The 20,104-nt window shown below is 36.7% G+C and overlaps 1 protein-coding gene across 1 annotated transcript in view; it reads right to left on the reverse strand.

Annotated features, from left to right (window-relative positions):
• The window catches only part of LOC127964233 (homeobox protein cut-like 2), a 150,086-nt gene extending 129,982 nt beyond the window's left edge, over nt 1-20,104 (reverse strand). The window contains exon 1 of the mRNA XM_052564376.1: nt 19,857-20,104. Coding sequence (XP_052420336.1) covers nt 19,857-19,919 — 63 coding nt within the window. The 5' untranslated portion in view covers nt 19,920-20,104. The remainder of the gene's footprint in view (nt 1-19,856) is intronic.

A 20,104-nucleotide genomic window follows, 5' to 3' on the forward strand; every position in this document is an offset into this window, starting at 1 on the left:
CTAGTTTTTTTATTTACCAACCCCAAACTTTTGAGCAGTACTGTAATTATTAATACTTAAATTACTTTTGTGTGCAGAAAAAAAGCAATATTTGCCTCTCCAGAAAAGAACATCTTGCAAAAAAGTGGAAACAATTGGTGCAACAGTTTGAAATAGACACACAAACTTCATTAATGGTGACACAATCATCAACACACCATTAAATCTGAAAAAAAGGCTTTTAGCATCACCACATGACATACAACTAACAATAATGACAACAACAGCATAAAGAAACACTTTAACACTTTGACTTTCCTCATGCAGCAATTCATGCTGGCAGCTCAGAAACCCTTAAGTTATATATAAACTTATGCACATTCAGTATATGATCCAATATAATAATGTGTTTAACTTAAGATTTTTTTTTTTTTTCATATTTTACTTTACTTTCTTATTTTTAATTTAAACGTAAGCTTTTTATTATTATTATTACTTAGTTTTATTTATTAATTTATGTATTATTATTTTATTTTATTTTATTAATTAATTTTATTTTATTTTATTTTATTTTATTTTATTTTATACAGTTTCCAGTTTTTAAAGATTTACCCATAAAAATGATACCTCAGCTTGTGTAAATACTGGTGATGTCATTTGAAATTGTTCACCAGTGACTGAACAGTCACCAGTCCTAATCTGAAGAAATGTTTTGGTGTTATATGACATAAACCAGCTTCTAATCTATAAAACCCCAAAGAGTCCAAAAGCCTCTCCCACACAACCTCCTGTGATTAGAGCCTGGTCGTACGCCACTCAATACTCGACCTGCTATCACCACACACACAATTACTGCACCATCAGCACCAGCCCAACCTGTTTAGTAATCATTCTTCCAGGAAAAAGCAGGAGGGAGGGGGTGCTGGCGGCTGGCAACAGTTTTGTCGTCATGAGACCATCTCCTTGGTGATCCCGTTGACCAAACCTCAAGTGTGCAATTGTGGCTAGTAGTAAGATCGTAAAAGCATTGCGTAAGGTTTTCCTATCAGCTCAGCGGTGGGCTGCCAATTAACCGATAATATCACAGACTAACATGTTTCACCACGGATAAAATCAGGTCCCTCCCTACACCGCTGCCCACTGGAATCATTATGAGAGCTAAATGTGTTCTGAATAACATTTCAAAGGCCACACATGATGCAAACATACTGTATAAAATGTGCTTATGTAGTCAAACATCAGACTTGAGAATAAGCCTCTTCAAAAGAAAGCTACACTAACCTAAGCATCTGTTCTAACGAGTTTTAAAATACATTTTAAAATACTCTTTTTCAACCCTGAGCTAAATCTATTATGAATTACTGAATAAAAGCTGAAATAAAACAAACTTAATATTTAAATTATACATATTAGATGAAAAGAGAAATGGTGCTTTTAAATATAAAAGTACATTACAGTCTTCATTCATGAGCCATTTTCTAATTTTTACAGCATATTTGATCATCCAAAGTATATTATATAAACAAGTTATAATCATTTAAGATGGCTTTGATGTAGTCAAAATTATTAAAATATAAATAAAATCATCATCATAATTTTATATTAAATAAAATATAATATTTAAATAAATAAGCACTCCCCCAAACAAGCACTCATATTATTAGTATTATTATTATGATTGTAGTTGTTGTTATTTTGATTAATAACAGATCAATAACTAACTAAAATTTAAAAAGCTGAAGCAATAACTAAAACTGTAATAAATAATAAACAAAAGAAAAAACAATTTAAACTAAAATTAAAATGGAAAATATAAAAAGTAATTCAAAATATTAGTAAACACTATAATAGAAAATAATATTTCAGCAAACAGAAAGAGATCAAAGCCAATCAGAACACCTTTGAGGTATCAGTTATTTGAAATGGGTTACATGATTTTGGACCAATGAGAATTCAGCGTGGGCGGAGCTACTTCACATCAAACAGATAAAATGTTAATTATGATGTTTTAACCTCAGTGGCTAGTAACATCAAAAAGATTCAGAAACACGGATGTGATATATAGAGCTCTATCACAGAAACTGGTGTTCTTAAAATATATGAGGAAATATATAAAGCAGTAGTTTTAGTATAAGCTAAAATGCTTTCTCTTTTAACTCTGCGTACTGTGTTTCTCTACAGTTTATACCAGCAATTATTAATCTGATCAAAGCATATGCATACTAATTCAGTGAATGCAAGATCTTTTAGCTGAGTGGCGAAAACAAAAACACACAAAGTGAAAGCCACAGCAACCTGTACTATGTGTATGTTCAGAGAGACAAAGCGCTTAAAGTGCGTCTGATGTCTGGTGTCATAACAGCGGAGGTTAACAGTGACGGAGCTAAACTCAAGGGCAGGCGTCCCATCTGGAGTCGCCCTTTACAAACGCTACACTCTCCCTCCATCAAGGTGAGTGTGCAGAGAAGTCATCCAGCAGCGCGGAGGGCGATCCCAGCGGCCAGGAAAAAACACAGAGAGGGGACACAACATTACATAACATCAGATTTTTTCCTTCATTTTGAATTGCCTTCACTGTGTCCTTCCAGCAGGTGCAGCTGAGCGAGCTGGTGTTATTCATATGAAAGGACCACTGGAGAGGAACAGCTCTCATATTCACACACTCCAGCTGAGAACACACTAATCTCACAACTACTTATTTTAGCCATTAACACAATTCAGCGCAGTACATCACCCCTCATCAGCCGTGCTGCTGTACCTACCTACACAGATTAATGCACAGAACAATGATAAACAGTGCTACTACATGATGTTCAAAGATATGTGCTGCATTACTTTGTTTATAAGCCTTTTCTTATTTGTTTAGAACATGTTTGACCTAAGTACGTTATTTTTAATAAATAAATAAAAATGTATTTCTTACGTTAAACATACAATTATTTAAATAGAAAATAAATACAAATTATGAATCGATTCACATACTAAATAAAATTATATTTAATAAAATGTATATTAATTAATATTAGTATAAATTACTATTGTTGTTGTTATTACTCTCTATTACTTTTTATTATTAATAACAATAATACTATTATTATTAAATTAACAAACAAACAAATAAACAAAAATAAAAAAAAATTCAGATGCATGGGGGAAATGAAAGTGGCTTGAAAGTGCTTCAGTGTAGACAGATTGTAATGGTACCACTGTTGTTGGTTTGGAAGATTTTGGTGGTGAAGATGTTAGCGGTTCAAGCCCAGCAGGCCACTGCAAAGACAATTTTCCAGCCCAGAATGATGGAAATGTGTGGAATGGAGTCAGATTGAAAAACAAGTTGCGAAAGGTGATTTTAATGTAAACCCTTCGGAGGACAGACATCACTTCATCCAGCAGTTATTGTACACACCAGGTTTGTTGAATATAACACTCAACAGACAGTTTTTCAAAGGCATGCGAGCGCTTGTGCTGCTGGCAGTAAAACAGCTGTGAAGCGGCTCCCCAGAAGAGCATTCTGGGATTAATGCACAGGTCAGAAGTCTATCTCAGCTAAAGATGCTTCATATGGTGCTTTGATCATTTCCGGCTCAATGCTGGTGGAACCCATACAGACAGCTCCTGTATTTACAGACTGTGAGCTTTCAGTACAAGAACTGTGAACACTTCAACTGAAATGACATTGATTTATAGCACCACCGATTTCCCACATATAGAACCAAAGTAATAGCTTATATTCTATGGAAAATAACCCGTCGATACATAAACAGCAAAACGCCGGAGCCACCGGCACAAAAAGTGTTCCCTTTTGAAATAAAGATCTAAAAAAATTCAAAACAAACCATTAAAATGTTCCACAGCTCGGTGGAAGATGATTGAGTTAGCAGCAAGCTTTAGCTTTGCCAACACATTCGTCCAGTCATGCTTTTGGAAGGCAAATTGTATTTTCACCAAATTGATTTTCTCCTTATTGATTTTCTTATTTTACAAAGGCATTTTGTGTGGTACAGTCCTCTGTTTCAGTAACATCGGTCATCTCTGCACAATAACCAAACCTGTGCAGGTATCCCATTAGATGCACTGAAAGCGGCAGATAAAGTGAACAATTCTGTGAAGCATCAACAAAAACACTCCCATTCTTAAGCCAAGTGCACACTATAAGAATCAAGCTCGTCGCCCTTTGATATTTTGTGTCTGCGACTAAAAGTCCTGCATTTCAGCCAACGAAATCGGACAAAAGAGCAGTAGCAATAGAGTAATAACTAAAGAAACTGAGAGAAAGCAAATAGTGTGCATCATATACTTTAGTTTAATAATATTGAGCCGTATTTGCAAAAGATGGGTTGAAAAAAATTCACATTAACTTTTGCATGCAATTGAGTTGAAAATTGAGAGAAAATTGTGCAATTAAGTTATCTAAATCTGTAGAAATGGCTTTGTTCTGTGGAAAACAGAAGATATTTTAAGGGTTCCCCGAAGCGTCAATCCGTATTCAGAAAGGCAGTGAAAATAAATAATGCGTTCTACAGATCACTAAAAGGACATGGTTAGCCGCTTGCTAGCGGTAGCCTGTTACATTACAGTACATAACAGTTGACAAGCGGTCTCAGAATGTCACATGATTGATTTAATGAGCGGTGTGTGGTTACCTCAAAAATACTATTGCATTTTTAATCCAATTTTGTGTAAAAAATGCCTTAACATTTTGTTAAGATTTTTAAAATGACTGCAAATATATTTTTTCTTGTTCATTCATAACAGAGGACGTGAAAGGTCAAGTTGGATGCATTGCATTGTGGGATACAGTCTCAAGCAGTACACAATCTCTTACAAAACCATTGTTATTTTAGGTTTATTCAAATACGATTATAGCTTTTATTTATAGTTTGAATTAGGCTTTATTTATAATCATCAGTTTTCATTTTAGTTAAACTTTTAGTTACTTTCTTAAGTGCATTTGTAATTTTTATTATTTTATTTTTGCATCTATTTAGCTTTATTTTTATTTTTGTGTTAGTTTTTGTAATTTTAATACTTCAACTCAATAGGGGTGTCACGATTTCGATTTTAAATCGAAATTGATCGAAATTAAGTCACAGTCTCAAACTTCGAATTAAAAAATGGAATCGTCGATGCTGCCACGCCCCCATGTTGTATGACGGCAAATCAATGACAAAAATAACCGAGCATTCAACTGATGCTGGCGCGCGCGCTATATGGCTTCCGCGAGAGGAAAACTGAATCGGATGCGAAGAAACGGGAGCCCGCGAGCTCATTTCAAACTCTCGCGCGCGTGACATGTACTCTGCGCGCAATAAAAGCACTCGCGCGCGCACGCTCATTCCCCACATCCTCGCGCTCGATCATCTCACCTCTGCTCGCGCGAACAATTTTATTTTTGTCAGTCGTGGGGCGGGGCTTGCTGTTTTAGTTATCTCAAATGTCATTGGTTATTCCCCTTTTCCTAAAGTCAGTATTCGACGCCTGTTAGAAAATGATTAATAATTCACTTGACTTGACCCATGACTTCATCAGTGGACCAGATACATGCGAGTAATCATTTCTTTTGCTTGTTTAATTTATTTTTGTCTTTAATGTAATTTAATGCATTGTTTATAGAGTAGATCTTTTGTAGATACTTGATTAACTGGAATTCTTCTGATTGCTAGTGATTGCAGTCTTGTAATAAGAGATACACATATTTTACAGACTGTAATGATGCACACACACACACACATACTGTACATACATACATAATATATATATATATATATATATATATATATATATATATATATATATATATATATATATATATATATATATATATATATAAATAAATCTAAATGAATGACAGTGAAGTGTTTAACAAGTGTTTTATCTTTAATCTTTTAAATAGATACATCGTAATATTTGAAGGTTAGTTTAGTCATTTTTTATTGTTTTTGTTATGACTGCACTTACAAAAGAGAAACTGGATGGCAGTTTATTTTAAGTTTTCAATTGACTAAAGATATAAGTTATTGTTACATTATGTTGTTAATAAAAGTTTTAATTTTGACAGTGTAATGTGGTACATTGCAAACAAAGGTCAGATATTATATAACATAAAAGTCTAGTTTGAAAAATGACAATCTGTGCTTTAAAAAGAATAAATGTAAAAATCGAGAATCGAATCGAACCGTGACCTTAGAATCGAAAATGCAATCGAATCGAGGATTTGGAGAATCGTGACACCCCTACAACTCAAACTAATTTTATTTCAGTTAGTTTCCTAATTTTCATACTGTAGCTATAATTTATTTTAGATGTTGCTAAGGCAACATTTCTATTTTTGCACTTTTTTTCACTTTTTTTATTTTAATAACTTTTGTACTTCAACATAATATTATTTTATTCTGGTTAGCTGCCAAAGCAACACTTTTCATTTATTTATTTTTTTCGCATATTTAGTTACGGTTTCCCATCTACTGTTTATATTTTATTTTACTTTTATTATTTTATTTTTGTTTTAATACACATTTCTAGTTGGCTTTACATTTATATTTGTGTTATTTATATTATATTTTAATTGATTTCAGTAACCGAAAAAATTTTAATTTTAGTTTTAGTTCACAATAACACTGTACAAAACTTACAGAATCGCACACAATGGACATTCTCCCTGAAAGCATTAAAGTCATTTGCTTTCAAAGAGACACCACTGGTGAGATACATTTTTATGCAAAGATGCAGTGATACAATGCTGCGACAACCAATGGGAGCGCAAGCAGGAAAGACCATGTGATCAACCACCAAGCCAGTACAAAATCACTTTGGAATACCTACAGTACAAGTACAGAGACCTCTATTACATCCATGCGTTTCAGGACGAGGGGCCGAACAGATCAGAGCAGATGACCCTCATCTCACACTTACACCCTGTCGGTGCATCCCGAGGGAAACGGCCAGCTCCTGCCCTCTCCAACAAGACCTGCAGCGGCGTTTAGCTAAACCTGCTGCTCTCGATAGGGGCACGGAGATGGAGAAGCAACGGAGAGCGGAAGAGAGGAAGAAGAGAAAGAGAGGGGGTCCCTAGAGGGTTGAACAATCAGACAATTTCAAGATCACGAAGCATTAAACCAATCCCGGCAGGGTACACTAATTAAACAGCCGGGCCCAGCACCGCCAACCAATCCCCACAGAGCAATTAAATCCATCCCCTCTAAAACACTGTGGAATCTGTCTGGGGAAAACCTCGCAGAGAAAGCGAGAAGAAAAAACATAAAATTCATCTGGAGAGAGAGAGATGGGGGGGGATGCAGTAAGCTACTAACAAGAGGAATTGAACGGGAACGATTCAATTCAATGCTTTGTTCTTCCCGTCTTTATTTTTTTTTAATTACTACAATCAAAACCGCCCCGTAAACTGTTTTCCTGAAGACCCCGAGACCACCGTTGTCATCCAAAAAGCATGACCCCCGCCATTAATTCATATTAAAGAGTTCAGGAAGCACTTCCAGACTCGCAAAAAGTGAAGAACAAAGCGCCTGGAGCTCCTTAATAAACCGGCGGAGATGATCACGGTGTCATCGAGCACAATCTATTCACCGGCGCACCGATCAAAATCATCCCGGAATGAAAAACGACTCCATCATCCGTCAAAGAGCTCCTGGGCGACTCCGGATAACTTCCCAAATCCAAATTGCATTGGAAAAGCGTGCGTAATAACGTCTCTATCAACAAAGATCACATTTGTAATCCATATCAACTTCCTGTTTCTGGCAATACGCTTCACGAAACACGTTTGCAATGCTGAAGCGGTGTAAACAGACACCAAAATGTGGCATCTTTTGGTGGTTAAACTTGCATTCACACATGATTTGAAGCAGTGTAACTAATTAAATAATCAAAAAGAGATCTCTAGGAGCAGTTTGTACGCGTGTGTCCCTGTATCTAAACTGCACTTTGCCCACTGGTTCCAGTCAGAGCTGATTTTCTCCGTTTCTCTCAGAAGCAGTTATATTAAAAACTAGAAATGACAATTCAAAAAAGGCGACAGACTACAGATAAACTGCATTTAGATTTGCTTGACAGGGAAGCGCACGCATTACATGCAAATTTAATGCACTCTCCTACTACATGCCCCCAAACATGCAAAAAAATGTGATTTTGTTTATAAAACACAAGCCTTACACAACAACAGTGGCACTGTGCTTTGATACATGCTAAGATACTAAACATTTATGATTTGCACTACTGTTCAAAAGCTTTGGGATTTTAAAATGTTCATGAAAGAAGACTCTTCTGTGAAGGATCCTTCAGAAAACATTCAAATATGCTAATTTGCTAATCATTTCTTATTGGTTTCGATGCTGAAGACAGTTGTGCTGCTTCATATTTTTGTGGAAACTGTGATACTTTATCAACAGAAAGTTCAAAATACAGCATTTATTTGACAAATAATTATTTTGCAATGTGATGTCGCTACTGATCAAGTCAATGCATCCTGTGTTACTTGCAGTTTCTTTGTAATTATTTGTGAAATTTACGAGTGAGAAATGTTACACAATTTTTCTGTGCAAGTGTTAAGACGTCCTTAATAAATAGTAGTCATTTTTCTAGATGTCATTTTTTTGCATGATACAGTGATTTTTAGTTCTACTTCACTGGGTGGGGACAAAGAAAAACACATTACACGTACAGCCACACACACACACACACAATCACAGGGTCTCCTCTATCCCTGAAGGGCAGAATGGACAATAGAAAGCTGAATTATGGTGACTGAAGAACTGGCTGATATAAAAGAGGCACAGAGAGAGCAGGAGAAGAAGAATGGAGGGGATTCAATAAGGCCTCTGTAAAATGAACAAGAAAGGCCGGTGCTCAATACATCTGCCATCAGACAGTCAAAACAAATAAAGAGGGCTGCCGTACAGGTACACAGCTCAATATGGCCTCACTCGCTCGGCTTCGGCTGCCAGCGGGGAGAAGACACAGCTATATACTCCAACAGATGAGCCATTAGCTCTCTCTCTCTCTCTCGATCTGGTTTATGGGGCCGCGATCAGGTTTAGGCGGTCGTCGAGAGTTGGGCCTTTACCGCTCCGCTGTGCTAGACTAATGTCTCCCCGAAGTTTTGTTAAAACCTCATTATTTACTGAAGTGCCGAGACCATCACCATCCCTGAGCGTGTGAGCATATTAATATGAAAATGCAGAGATTCATTGCCATGGTGAACTCAGCGTGGATCGATGGGGAAAAAATTAAGGATCTGTGCTTTTGGGACGTTGTTAAGGATTTAGAGGAGGAACTGGCTTAAACGGGAAGTGTCTGTCATGGTTTAGCTGTGTGTGTGTGTGTGTGTGTGTGTGTGGGGCATCTCAAATGCAAGGGTCAGCGGTGTGATCTGTCAATGCAAATCACCTTATGTGTGGTGCTTATAACTAATTCATTCTGATTCTAGTGATTCTGGCCAATCTGCAAATGAATCGTTCTGCTGAACTGAATCGTCTTAATGATTCAGTTGAACTGATTCACAAACCATGATGAAGTTTAATACGTAGTGTCAGGGGTTTTGAAAATATTATTTAGACTATTTTTGTGTTTGGAACAATAAAACAACGAAATATGACATAACCTAAATTACCTCAAATAAACAAGAACAATCTGAAATTTTACTACAAAATGAAACATCAACATTTTACTACAAAAATGTAAATGTCACATAGGAATAGGGTGACCATATGCGCCGTTCATACGGGACACGTCCCAGCCAGGATTTTAATATTGCCTAAAATATCCAGTTTTGGCTATTTGTACTGTGCAGATTGATTGTTGTGAATCATGAGAGCTATAAAGAGCAGAGCAGACGGCTCCTTATGTTTTTGAATCGCTTTTACGTGTATGTTCGTTCGTTTGACTTGAAGGATTGTGGCGCACTTTGTTTTTGTTTTTTTGGGATTTGTGCGCAGAGACGCTTCAAGTCAATTGAACACAAACACGTGAGCATATTTGCATATCTTTGATTGTTCCCTCTAGATCTCACCTTCTCACACGCAGCCCGACGATTGGTCGACTATGTACAATACCTGCATGTTATTGGTCAAGCTGCTCTGGATGTTTAAGGCATTATTAAAATTCTGGCTGGGACGTGTCCCGTATGAACAGCGCATATGGCCACCCTGCATAGGAATGAGTAATAATCAATGATTCAGATCCAAATGATTCTTTGAACAGGATCGACTGTAATGTTCAGAATAATAAACAACAAAATATGTCATAACCTTTAACCTAGATCACAAAACAAATAAACAGGAATAATTATACTTTTTACAAAAAAAAAAAAAAATGTAAACATCACCCAAACTATTCTTTCCTTCTATGTTCAAAAGTTTTTTTTTAATGATTCAGCTGAACCAGTTTGCAATTGGCAAGATGCTGAAGTTAATAGGGTTAATAGTTTTGGAAATACTGTTAACAGCAACAACACTGAGAATATTATGAACAACAGAATATGGCATAACTTAAAATCTAAAACAAACAAACAAACAACCTTAAAATAAACTGGAATAATCAGCATTTTTACCACAACAAATGTAGTTTTTTAAATGTTTATTTTCTCATCACCATTTCGGCATCTATGTCTACATTCATGGTGAGAACCAGTTAATCCATGAATAAGTCTATCATATGCACAAGTCACTTACATACAATTAAGTTGGGGAGGAAGAAAATAAGAAAATGAACTAATTTGCTCAAATGAATCAAACTGAATCAAAAGTGCATGCTCACTCGTGCAAAACCCGCAACCATGATTTTAGGATGTTGTGGGTGACTGCCGAGGCATTGCTATGCATTTTCTAAGGCAGTGGTTCCCAACACAGGTCCTGGAGGCACCCCAACACAACACACCTGATTCAGGTCTTCAGCTCATTAGTGGAGACTTAAAGACCTGAAATTGGTGCATTAGAGAAAGGAGACGTGCAGTGTTGGGATGCCACCAGGACCAGGGTTGGGAACCACTCTGTTCTAAGGTATTGTGGGTAGTTGCTAGTTGCTAGTGGGTTTCTTACTGCTCCAAGTGAAAGCGCAAAAAGACAGGCCATTGCTAATAACCTCAGTGTAACACACACAGTGTTAGCGAGTCACTGGATTTGTGTAGTTTAAGAAATAAGCCACCAATGTAGCAAAAAAAGTGCACCGTTCAATCAAAGCGCATGCACGGAGGGTTAATCCAGGAACAGTGGAGGTGAATGGGGGAAAATAAGTGTGGACAGGTATGAAAATTGAGCCCTAGGAGGGTCACAGCGATTAAGAGGCTGTTTTATGACAGACCGGCTCTCTCGCTCGGTGAATAGGCGCCCGGCGCAGAGCAAAAAACGGTTTATCATTCCTCTCCGAGTGCTGAAGTATCCGCTTTGAAGTCTCAAGCGCTAATTCTACAGAGGAAGGTTAAACTGCTTAAATCTTGAGTCAGTTTCACTTCTCCTCTAATGTTGTCTGCTGAGCGGGAGGGGAATGTGACTCTTCACAACTCAATTTGCAGACACCGTAAAAGCCTTTTCTCGACGCTTTTCTCTCCTCTTTGTTTCCTCCGCCGTAGCTTCACAGAGAGAGATGGAATTTCCATTCTGCCAGCCTGATGGATAAGAGATTGTTCTAGGCAGCTCTTTTTTGTGAAGGGTGAGACATTAGGGTGCACACTTATGGAAATGTTTGTTTCTCAGCACAGACGGAAGCTCTCGGTGGCGAATATGAGTTTATAATTGCCTAATTCGACACAGATTAGCTTTTTCAAAACAATCTAATGATGGTCAGCGCAAACACGCGCACATTCGAGTCGATTTCATTACAACCCGATTCATGTGCCTAATGGCCTCATACATGCACAAGCACTGTTTCTCATAATTAATATGTATCTGGAGACCAAATTAGAAGCAAAATGTCACAAAAAAGTCAACTATTTAAAAACAATGAGTCTTGCCAGCAGGCACACAACGACTTAACACATTCATATTTGGTTAAATTTCACTTGCAACGTCGGGTGAACAAAATGTGTAATGTTAATTTGATGTCCAATACCGATGTCAGCTAACGTTGACATTGTTGTTTTTAGGTTGTGTACTTAAATCCAATGCTAAGTCAACGTCAAATTGGCGTCAAATACTGATGTCGACACGATTTTCATTCTCAACCAAGATGCGTGACGTTATACTGACGTCCTGTGTCTGCTGGGCTCCATTGTTATGAAGCCGGTTCTCATCTAAACAACCAAAGAAACATACACAAATCTGTGCTGAACATACAATGTATCTAAAAGTACTAGAAGATCTTCTAACAAAAAGTAACTTAAAAGAGTTTTATGCATCTTACTGTGGATTAATATGCGTCGATACTCCATACTGAGAGCAATTATATCATCTATCGAACCAAACATTCACAAATCAGTCCTGAACTTGTATGCAAAAGTCTGCAAACACTAGCAGATCTTCCAACAATGGTGAATAGTAAAAGTCATTGCGCACGTTAAAAAATAAGTAACAAATAATTACTAAACAATTGCATCATTACAGTATGAAGCACAACTGAGATGGTTCTCATTTAAAGAATGAATCCAACATTCACAAATCAGTCCTGAACATATACAACAAAAATAATACTACTTCAGTAAAAACTAGCAGATCTCCTAACAACTGTGAAGAGTAAGTTTAAAGAAACTGATGCATCTTACTGTGTGTTAATATGCAGTGTGGATCTAAACTATAGGGGGAAAAAAATGTTACTTTAAAGAGTTTAATGCACCTAGCTGTGGATTCATATGCATCAGGACTCCAAATTGTGAGCAAAATGTTTACATGATTTAAAATCTGTTACAATTTTCCTTGCATCGTTATGAAGCACAAATAAAACGGTTCCCATCTAAAAAGTCTTTAAATTAGCACTAGCAGATCTTCCAACAAAAAGCGAGCAGTAACTTTTAAAGAGTTTGATGCATCTTACAGTGGATCTACATGGAAATAAACAGCAGCGTTTCTAAACAACAGGCAATTATTTTACTTAATTCATGTGTACAGTATCTATTAAGCCATCATATGTGAATGTCATGCATTAGCACAGCATAAACTGTCTGTAGTTCTGTTGTGCTCAACGTGGCTGATGTTTCCTCTCAACAACAGTATTTTATCCCTGCAAATCCCAGCGCCTTGCAGAATTTCTCTAAACCGTTTCCAGATCCAGCACATTTGACAGCAACAATAACAGCAATAAACACAGATCCCCCTCCGCCGTGAATGAATTCGGAGTTGAAATGAGTCTTTTTCACGGCCAATTTGAGCTGGTTGGGGAAAAGCTCTGAGCAAACTACAGCACAAAGAAGCCACACACACATGAAGGAGTGATTGCACTGTTTGACGATATTACAGTCATGTGTTGAGGTGTAAAGACGACATGCAAACACCTGAGTCATGCAAAACGAGAAACTCTGAGAAAATGCAAAAACTACTAAAAACTGACAGCACATTACAGCCTAAGACTTCAAGATGAAGCGTGTTTTTTGCACCACAATGGACAGGCTTCTCAGAAGCGCCAAGTCATTAAAGTTGAGTAAACTTCTATAACAGTGAACGGAAACTACAACAAATATAATCTTGGCTCCAACAGCAAACTGTATAACACTAACAAACTATAATAGCATTTCTTTGATTTTCTAAAAGAGAAAGTGTTGAGTTGCATTAGAAACACTCTTGGAGCAGTGTAATTTAACGCAAAGGCAATATATAACATGAAATATAGTACACATTTTAAATGCACATTCATTTTAAAAGATGAAAATATAAGTTTTTGGTTTACAATTTCAAAAAGGCTAAAACGTATAACAATCATGGTTTCTAAACAGTTTTCCTAATTCACTGAACATGTCATGATCTATTTTGCATAAAACAAACTGAGATAAGATGAGTTATACATCCTACGAATGTTTCTTCAGTGAAAAAAAATTATCTACACAAGTATATTGATGCAAACATGATTAATTGCATTAAGAATTAAGTAAAATATGCATTGCATGTGCAACATTACTGCATGAGATTAAGGTTTTTTTTTTGTTTGCTAAGGCAACATTTCAAATTTTTCGTTTAAAGTACTAAAATAACTAAATCATTTAAACAAATATATATATATATGACAAAACAACATAAAATCACTGAAAACATTTTCACATTTGTTTGAGAAATAATGTGAAATATTAACAAAAACTATAATAGTATATCAATGATAATAAAATAGCACTGGTTTATAGCTAGCTACCTGAAAAATATAATTTGTTTTAAAGTCTTTAAAAGGATGGTTTACTCAAACATTTAAAATAGTCATTTAAACACTCTGCTAAACTATTGCTTAAAAACGTATGCTTGAAATGCATTGGAGAGTAGTTGTAGTCTCTGCACATTAAACTGGGACAGGAAAAAGTTTTTAAACATCAAAAAATGACAGGAAAGACGAGCTAGAACGCAAATATACAAAAATAAACAGCCTCATAGTTTGATTTATGTGTTATAATATAAAAATGCGAAAGCACCAACTGCATATTTCATCAGCTTTCATATTGGTCACCAATGCTCTGCACACTCTGGGACAAAAGAGGACAGTCTGTTTGCACAGGGATCTTGTTAGCCTGCTCCCTATTGGTCAGATCTGTCCTAAAAGAGACTAGCGGGGACCTTTTGGCCTGTCCTTTCCACGAGCGCCCACGGAAATGCCATCTGGCTGGTGTGAATTATTACCACAGCAACGGCCATGTGACCTGAGACCAGTGGAAACCAAGGTCACCAAAACCTGTAGCCGTCTATTTCTGTGTCATCTCCTTTATGAGGTTAGAAGAACCCGGCGTCCGTTCTTACGAGGACGTGTCCTATCGCTTAGGAAACAGATTAAATGAAGAACATCATTCAGTGTCGTTCTCATCTTCACTTCACAAGTCTCAAACAAGGTCACTACCATTTACACAAGATACTAGCAGCCACAAATTCCTTTCTAAGACGTTAACAGAAATCAATTGAAAGCTGGAAAATAATTAATAAATATTTTAAAAGTTTTTTTTTAATGTAGTATTTAATCATTTTAATGAAGTATTTGTGTGCGTGTGTGTGTTTGTGTGTGAGAATATATTTTATATATATATATATATATATATATATATATATATATATATATATATATATATATATATATATATATATATATATATATGATTAGGAGTACTTAATTTTTTTATATTTTTATGTTATAAGTGTGTTTATATAGAGAAACAAAATCTAGATAAAAAAATAAATTATATATATCATTATTGTTGTTATTATTATTACTAGAATTATTACTTTTATCACTACTTTTATATTAGAAATTATAATAAAAGATATTTAGATTTTTTTTTTATTATTATGACAAAAACTATAACAACCCTATTTCCAAAACCGTTTCAGTAACAATAAGATTCAATTTATTAGTTAACATGAACTAACGATGAAAAATACTTCTAAAGCATTAGATCATCTTAGTTAATGTTGATTCCAACATTTAAAATGAACACTTATATATATATTAATGTTATTTAACGGACCTGAGCTAAAATGAACTCACAAAGAACGTTGTATTTTTATTAACTAATGTAAACAAAGATTAATAAACACTGTAACAAATGTATTACTCGTAATGCCAGTTAGTTAATATAGGCAAGGCAACAAATGAAACCTTATTGTAAAGAGTTACCACAATTTCTCATATTACCACATGCATGATGCTCATTTTTTTAATTTAAGCCCTTATCGCTACGCCTCATATCAAATCAAGAGGATGTTAAATATTCCCTTTCGTGAAGAATTCCCAACGAGACCGGAACACAAGGGAATATCACTGAAACACCTCTGAGGATTAATGGCAGTACAGGAACTGCTGTATGAAATGATGTAATTTGAGAGCAACCAAAGCGACAGCTATAAGCCACAGACCCCAGCGAAAAAAATCATCTGACACGGCCAGATGCTCCGCTACAGACCAACACAGACAAAGAGGGTCATAAATCAGCTGTCAGCCGCAGACACCCCCCTCTCCTGAACGTATTCGTCTGCTGGTCAATACAAGCAGTGGTGTCTGTTCAGGGGGGGTCTGGGGTTAGAGGAATACAGGAAAAACCATCTTCCGGGAAGAAGCGCTTGAACTCGAACCTTTAGTCGCATTAGAGGTGCTGCAGCAGATGTGCTGAATATTTTCCATCTTTTCTTTTTTACCCATCTCAATATATAGATCTTGCTGGAGTCCAAGTTCAAGAGTGGGTGAGGGGCCCTCGGGGGACGCTGTTGACACGACGTCCCGCAGGGGCCACACGGGAGAATAACAAAGACCATCACAGCGTGCAATAAACAGCGCCGGACTACATTCATGAAATGAGTTAACAGCGATGTGTCCTGGATATTTAAAAAGTTAAGATGTCCAAAATGTGCACTCTAACGACTACATGTACTTAATGAAAGCTGCTCCTGATTTCATATTTATAGCTTTGCATCTTTTCATACGCTGTTGTAACATGAGGGAAAACAGATTTCAGTGGATGTTTTCTCAGCAAACAGCTTCATAAGTAACGTCTATGCACATTTCATGCCTAACTTGTGGTCTTGCAATTCATTAATCAATGCATTTTTAATCATCAGTGCAAAATGCATCCACACGGAATGGGGAGAAATGGCGTGCTTCCTCTGAATGACATAGTTTTTCCTCTGTTTCGACCTGAAGAATGACTTTTAAGAGGATGTTCTGTGAGAAAACAGCTTCATATGTCTCTATGTGCATTTTATGACTTGCAAACCATTAATAAATAGTTTTAAACTCATCGTTGCAATATGAAAAATAGAAGCTACCCATGTGAAATGGGGAAAATGGCTAATGCAACTCATAAATGACACATATTTTCTCAACAAAAAAAAGTTAACATGTCTAAAGCATGCATGTGCACCAGATAACAACAGACCTAGCAACTCTCTAGATTACAGACTTAATGTGAGCTGACACTGCTTCCACTGAATTCATATTTATAGCTTTTCTTCTGTTGTAACACAAGGAAGAATAACTTTCAGGTGTGTATTTTGTGAGCAAACCGCTCCATATGTGCATTTTATGACTTGCGACCCAAAGCATATTTAGTTTTAAAACCTAATCAGTGCAATCTGCAAAAAAATGTAAAAGAACCATATGGAATAGGAAAAAATGGCAAATGCAAATGTTAAATGACACATATAAAATTGAAGTACGCATGTGCAACAGATAACAACAAACTTTTAAGACTTAAATGTAAGCTAAGAATATTTCCTCTGGATTTCATATTTATAGATTTGCTTCTGTGGAACATGAGGCATAATAACTTGGAAGTGAATGTTTTGTGATCAAACAGCTTCATCTGACTTGAAACCAATTAGTCAACACATTTTTAAGTGTTTTAAACACAATTAATGCAATCTGCAAAATGCATCCATATGGAATGGGAAAAAGGAGTAACGCAACTCTTATATGGCACATATTACACACATAAAACTACATAAACTGCATTTTTGCTTCTCAAATGCATTAGGTCTCAATAAATAGCTTCTACAAACTAAAATCACGCACTGGATGTGGAATTGGCCACAAAAGGTTCAATAGCACAGTATTATTTAGCTTCCACCCACATGCGAGCGCGTTTTGAGATGAAAGATGCTGTGGATGCATTCACGTCACATTAAATACAGCTTGAACTGTCACAGGCTGCAGGTGAGCACATCAATAACCTGAACCAGGTGTGACCTAGACTAACTCCAGAAACAAAGAAAAACTCCGATGTGCAAGTGTGTGTGATTCATATATCGAGCCCAGCGGATTCATGGGAAATAACCCAGTACTGCGTGCTTTTCATGATGACAGATGGATCCTGACTGTTGAACTCGAAGCTGATTAAACAAAGCTGTCATTTGACAACTTGCTCAGTATTTAAAACAAAAAGATCAACTTTTATTCACAAAACCAGTTTGTCGTGTCCTCTTAAGGTCACCGTAGACTATGTGAGGGACGTGACTCCTCTCCGTACAAATGTTCAATATTCAGATTAGCAGTCGATCTGTGTTTGTCAATGACTAATTCTTACACTTTAACGTTTAATCTCCTCAGTCTGGTTACTCTTATGAAGAGCGTTTTGATTTATCAGTCTGGCAGAAATATTCAGAGCACAGTCCAGACAATAACCATCTGATATTTGTCCAGATGAGCCCTCGCTGAAAACATGTTTGCTCTCCCTGTCCATGAAACAGGTTCAGGGTTTGGATAACCTCAGTCTGTCTGTATTCAGAACAAACCAAAAACATGAGAGAGAGACCCTCCAACAACAGCCTTCATGAGCAGCTCTTCTTTGGAAAGGCTTGAATAACAATCGGCCACACACACACACACACACACACACAGAGACGGATCTGATTCCTCTCCGGCTTGGCTTGGCATGCTCTTGTCATTTCTTATGTTACAGAACATCAATCATAGGGCTGAGTCTGTGCCCTTGCGCTGGCCGAGGCTGATTTACAAACATTAGCAGGGAATGCAATTACACAGTCCGAGAAGCGCGAACAGTCAGCGAGCATTCTGGGTTAGACGCGTCGCAAGCGGTGTGGATGGAGCGTACACACTGCGGTCAGACCGAAACCGGGGCTGATCCAGATTAGCTATTGTGTCCAGCAACACTGGACATGAAAACAGTAATGATAGCAAGGTGTCAATGAGGTTTTTTTTTTCAGTTATATATATACACACACATATATATGCATATATATGCTAAAGAATAATATAATACAATTTTTTTAAATGTCAAATTTTTACACCACGTGTTTAAAGTAATAAAATGTATTTAAAAAATGTATAATATAGTATTTCAGAAACGTATGAAAACAACATCAACTACATTTTTCAAAGATTTCTTTCTTTTTAACCATATTGGACATTCATTTTTGACATTGAACCTGACATCGTAAGTCAATTTACAGCCAAACCTGCAACACCATCTGCAAGGATCAGTTTTGATCTTTAAACAGAGTCGGTCCTAAATTCACGTCTTAAGTCGATTTCAAGCTATCGTATTTAAAAGCGCATTTTTTTCCGTTGTTAATGAATTACAATGTGCACAGCTTATCAAGACTACATGCAATGCATAACCTTAACACATGAGCATGTTCAAGTAAATATGCATTCATTAACATGACTTTTTATAACACGAATACTTACTACTTAGTTAAGCACTTAAGTTGTCGTAATAGATCAAGACGACAATAATAAATGCATAAACTTTCCTAAACAGAAACTCTGATCATTACGCTTTGCGTCATAATTACACACTAATACAGTCAAAACGTGAGAGATGGATAAACATACTGAACATTAAAGGTGTAAAATACACGAGTTGTTTGCTTCATAAAGTCTGAGGTGAATCACAAACCGGCACTTTACAGAACGAGCCGCGCAACCGCGCGTCACCGTTCCGTCTTTCTATTAGAATAAAACACATTAGGCTGATAAAAAGTTAAAGTCCACAACTCGGAAAGGCATCAAAAGTTTCCGTTTCCAGCAGAGCTCGCGAATGAAGCGTTCAAATAGCCCTAAACGTGCCGTTAAAGCGCGTTAGTGTGCGCGAGGCTGCTGCCGCTGCTCTTGCGCGCTCCTGATCAATGATTGAACCGAACAAAAGGCAGAAGAGGATCAATTACTAATAACTATCAATGCAACACCACCATCCCGTCCCTCAAAAGTCACCAAAAGAGAAAATGCATGAAATGCACGGTGCGTTATCCCCTATATGATCGCGTCGTGTACAAAAGATGAGAAATAAGACCAACCTGAAGCCGCCGGAGATCAAATTTCTTCCAATATTGAAACATCGATCCCACATCGGCGGCCATCTTGAGCACAATATTCAAGAGCGGCTACAATAAATATATGGGCTGGATTCCCCCCGTTAAACAGCGTTGACGATTACACTCCACATGGAAAAAAAATGTTAGGAAAATAACAGTTGTGGAAAACTAGACGGGACGCGCAGCGCGCGAGAGCCGGTGGATGCGATATGAACAGAATATAGATGCAT

The sequence above is a fragment of the Carassius gibelio genome, chromosome B8 (assembly GCF_023724105.1).
Source record: "Carassius gibelio isolate Cgi1373 ecotype wild population from Czech Republic chromosome B8, carGib1.2-hapl.c, whole genome shotgun sequence".
NCBI classification, from domain to species: domain Eukaryota; kingdom Metazoa; phylum Chordata; class Actinopteri; order Cypriniformes; family Cyprinidae; genus Carassius; species Carassius gibelio.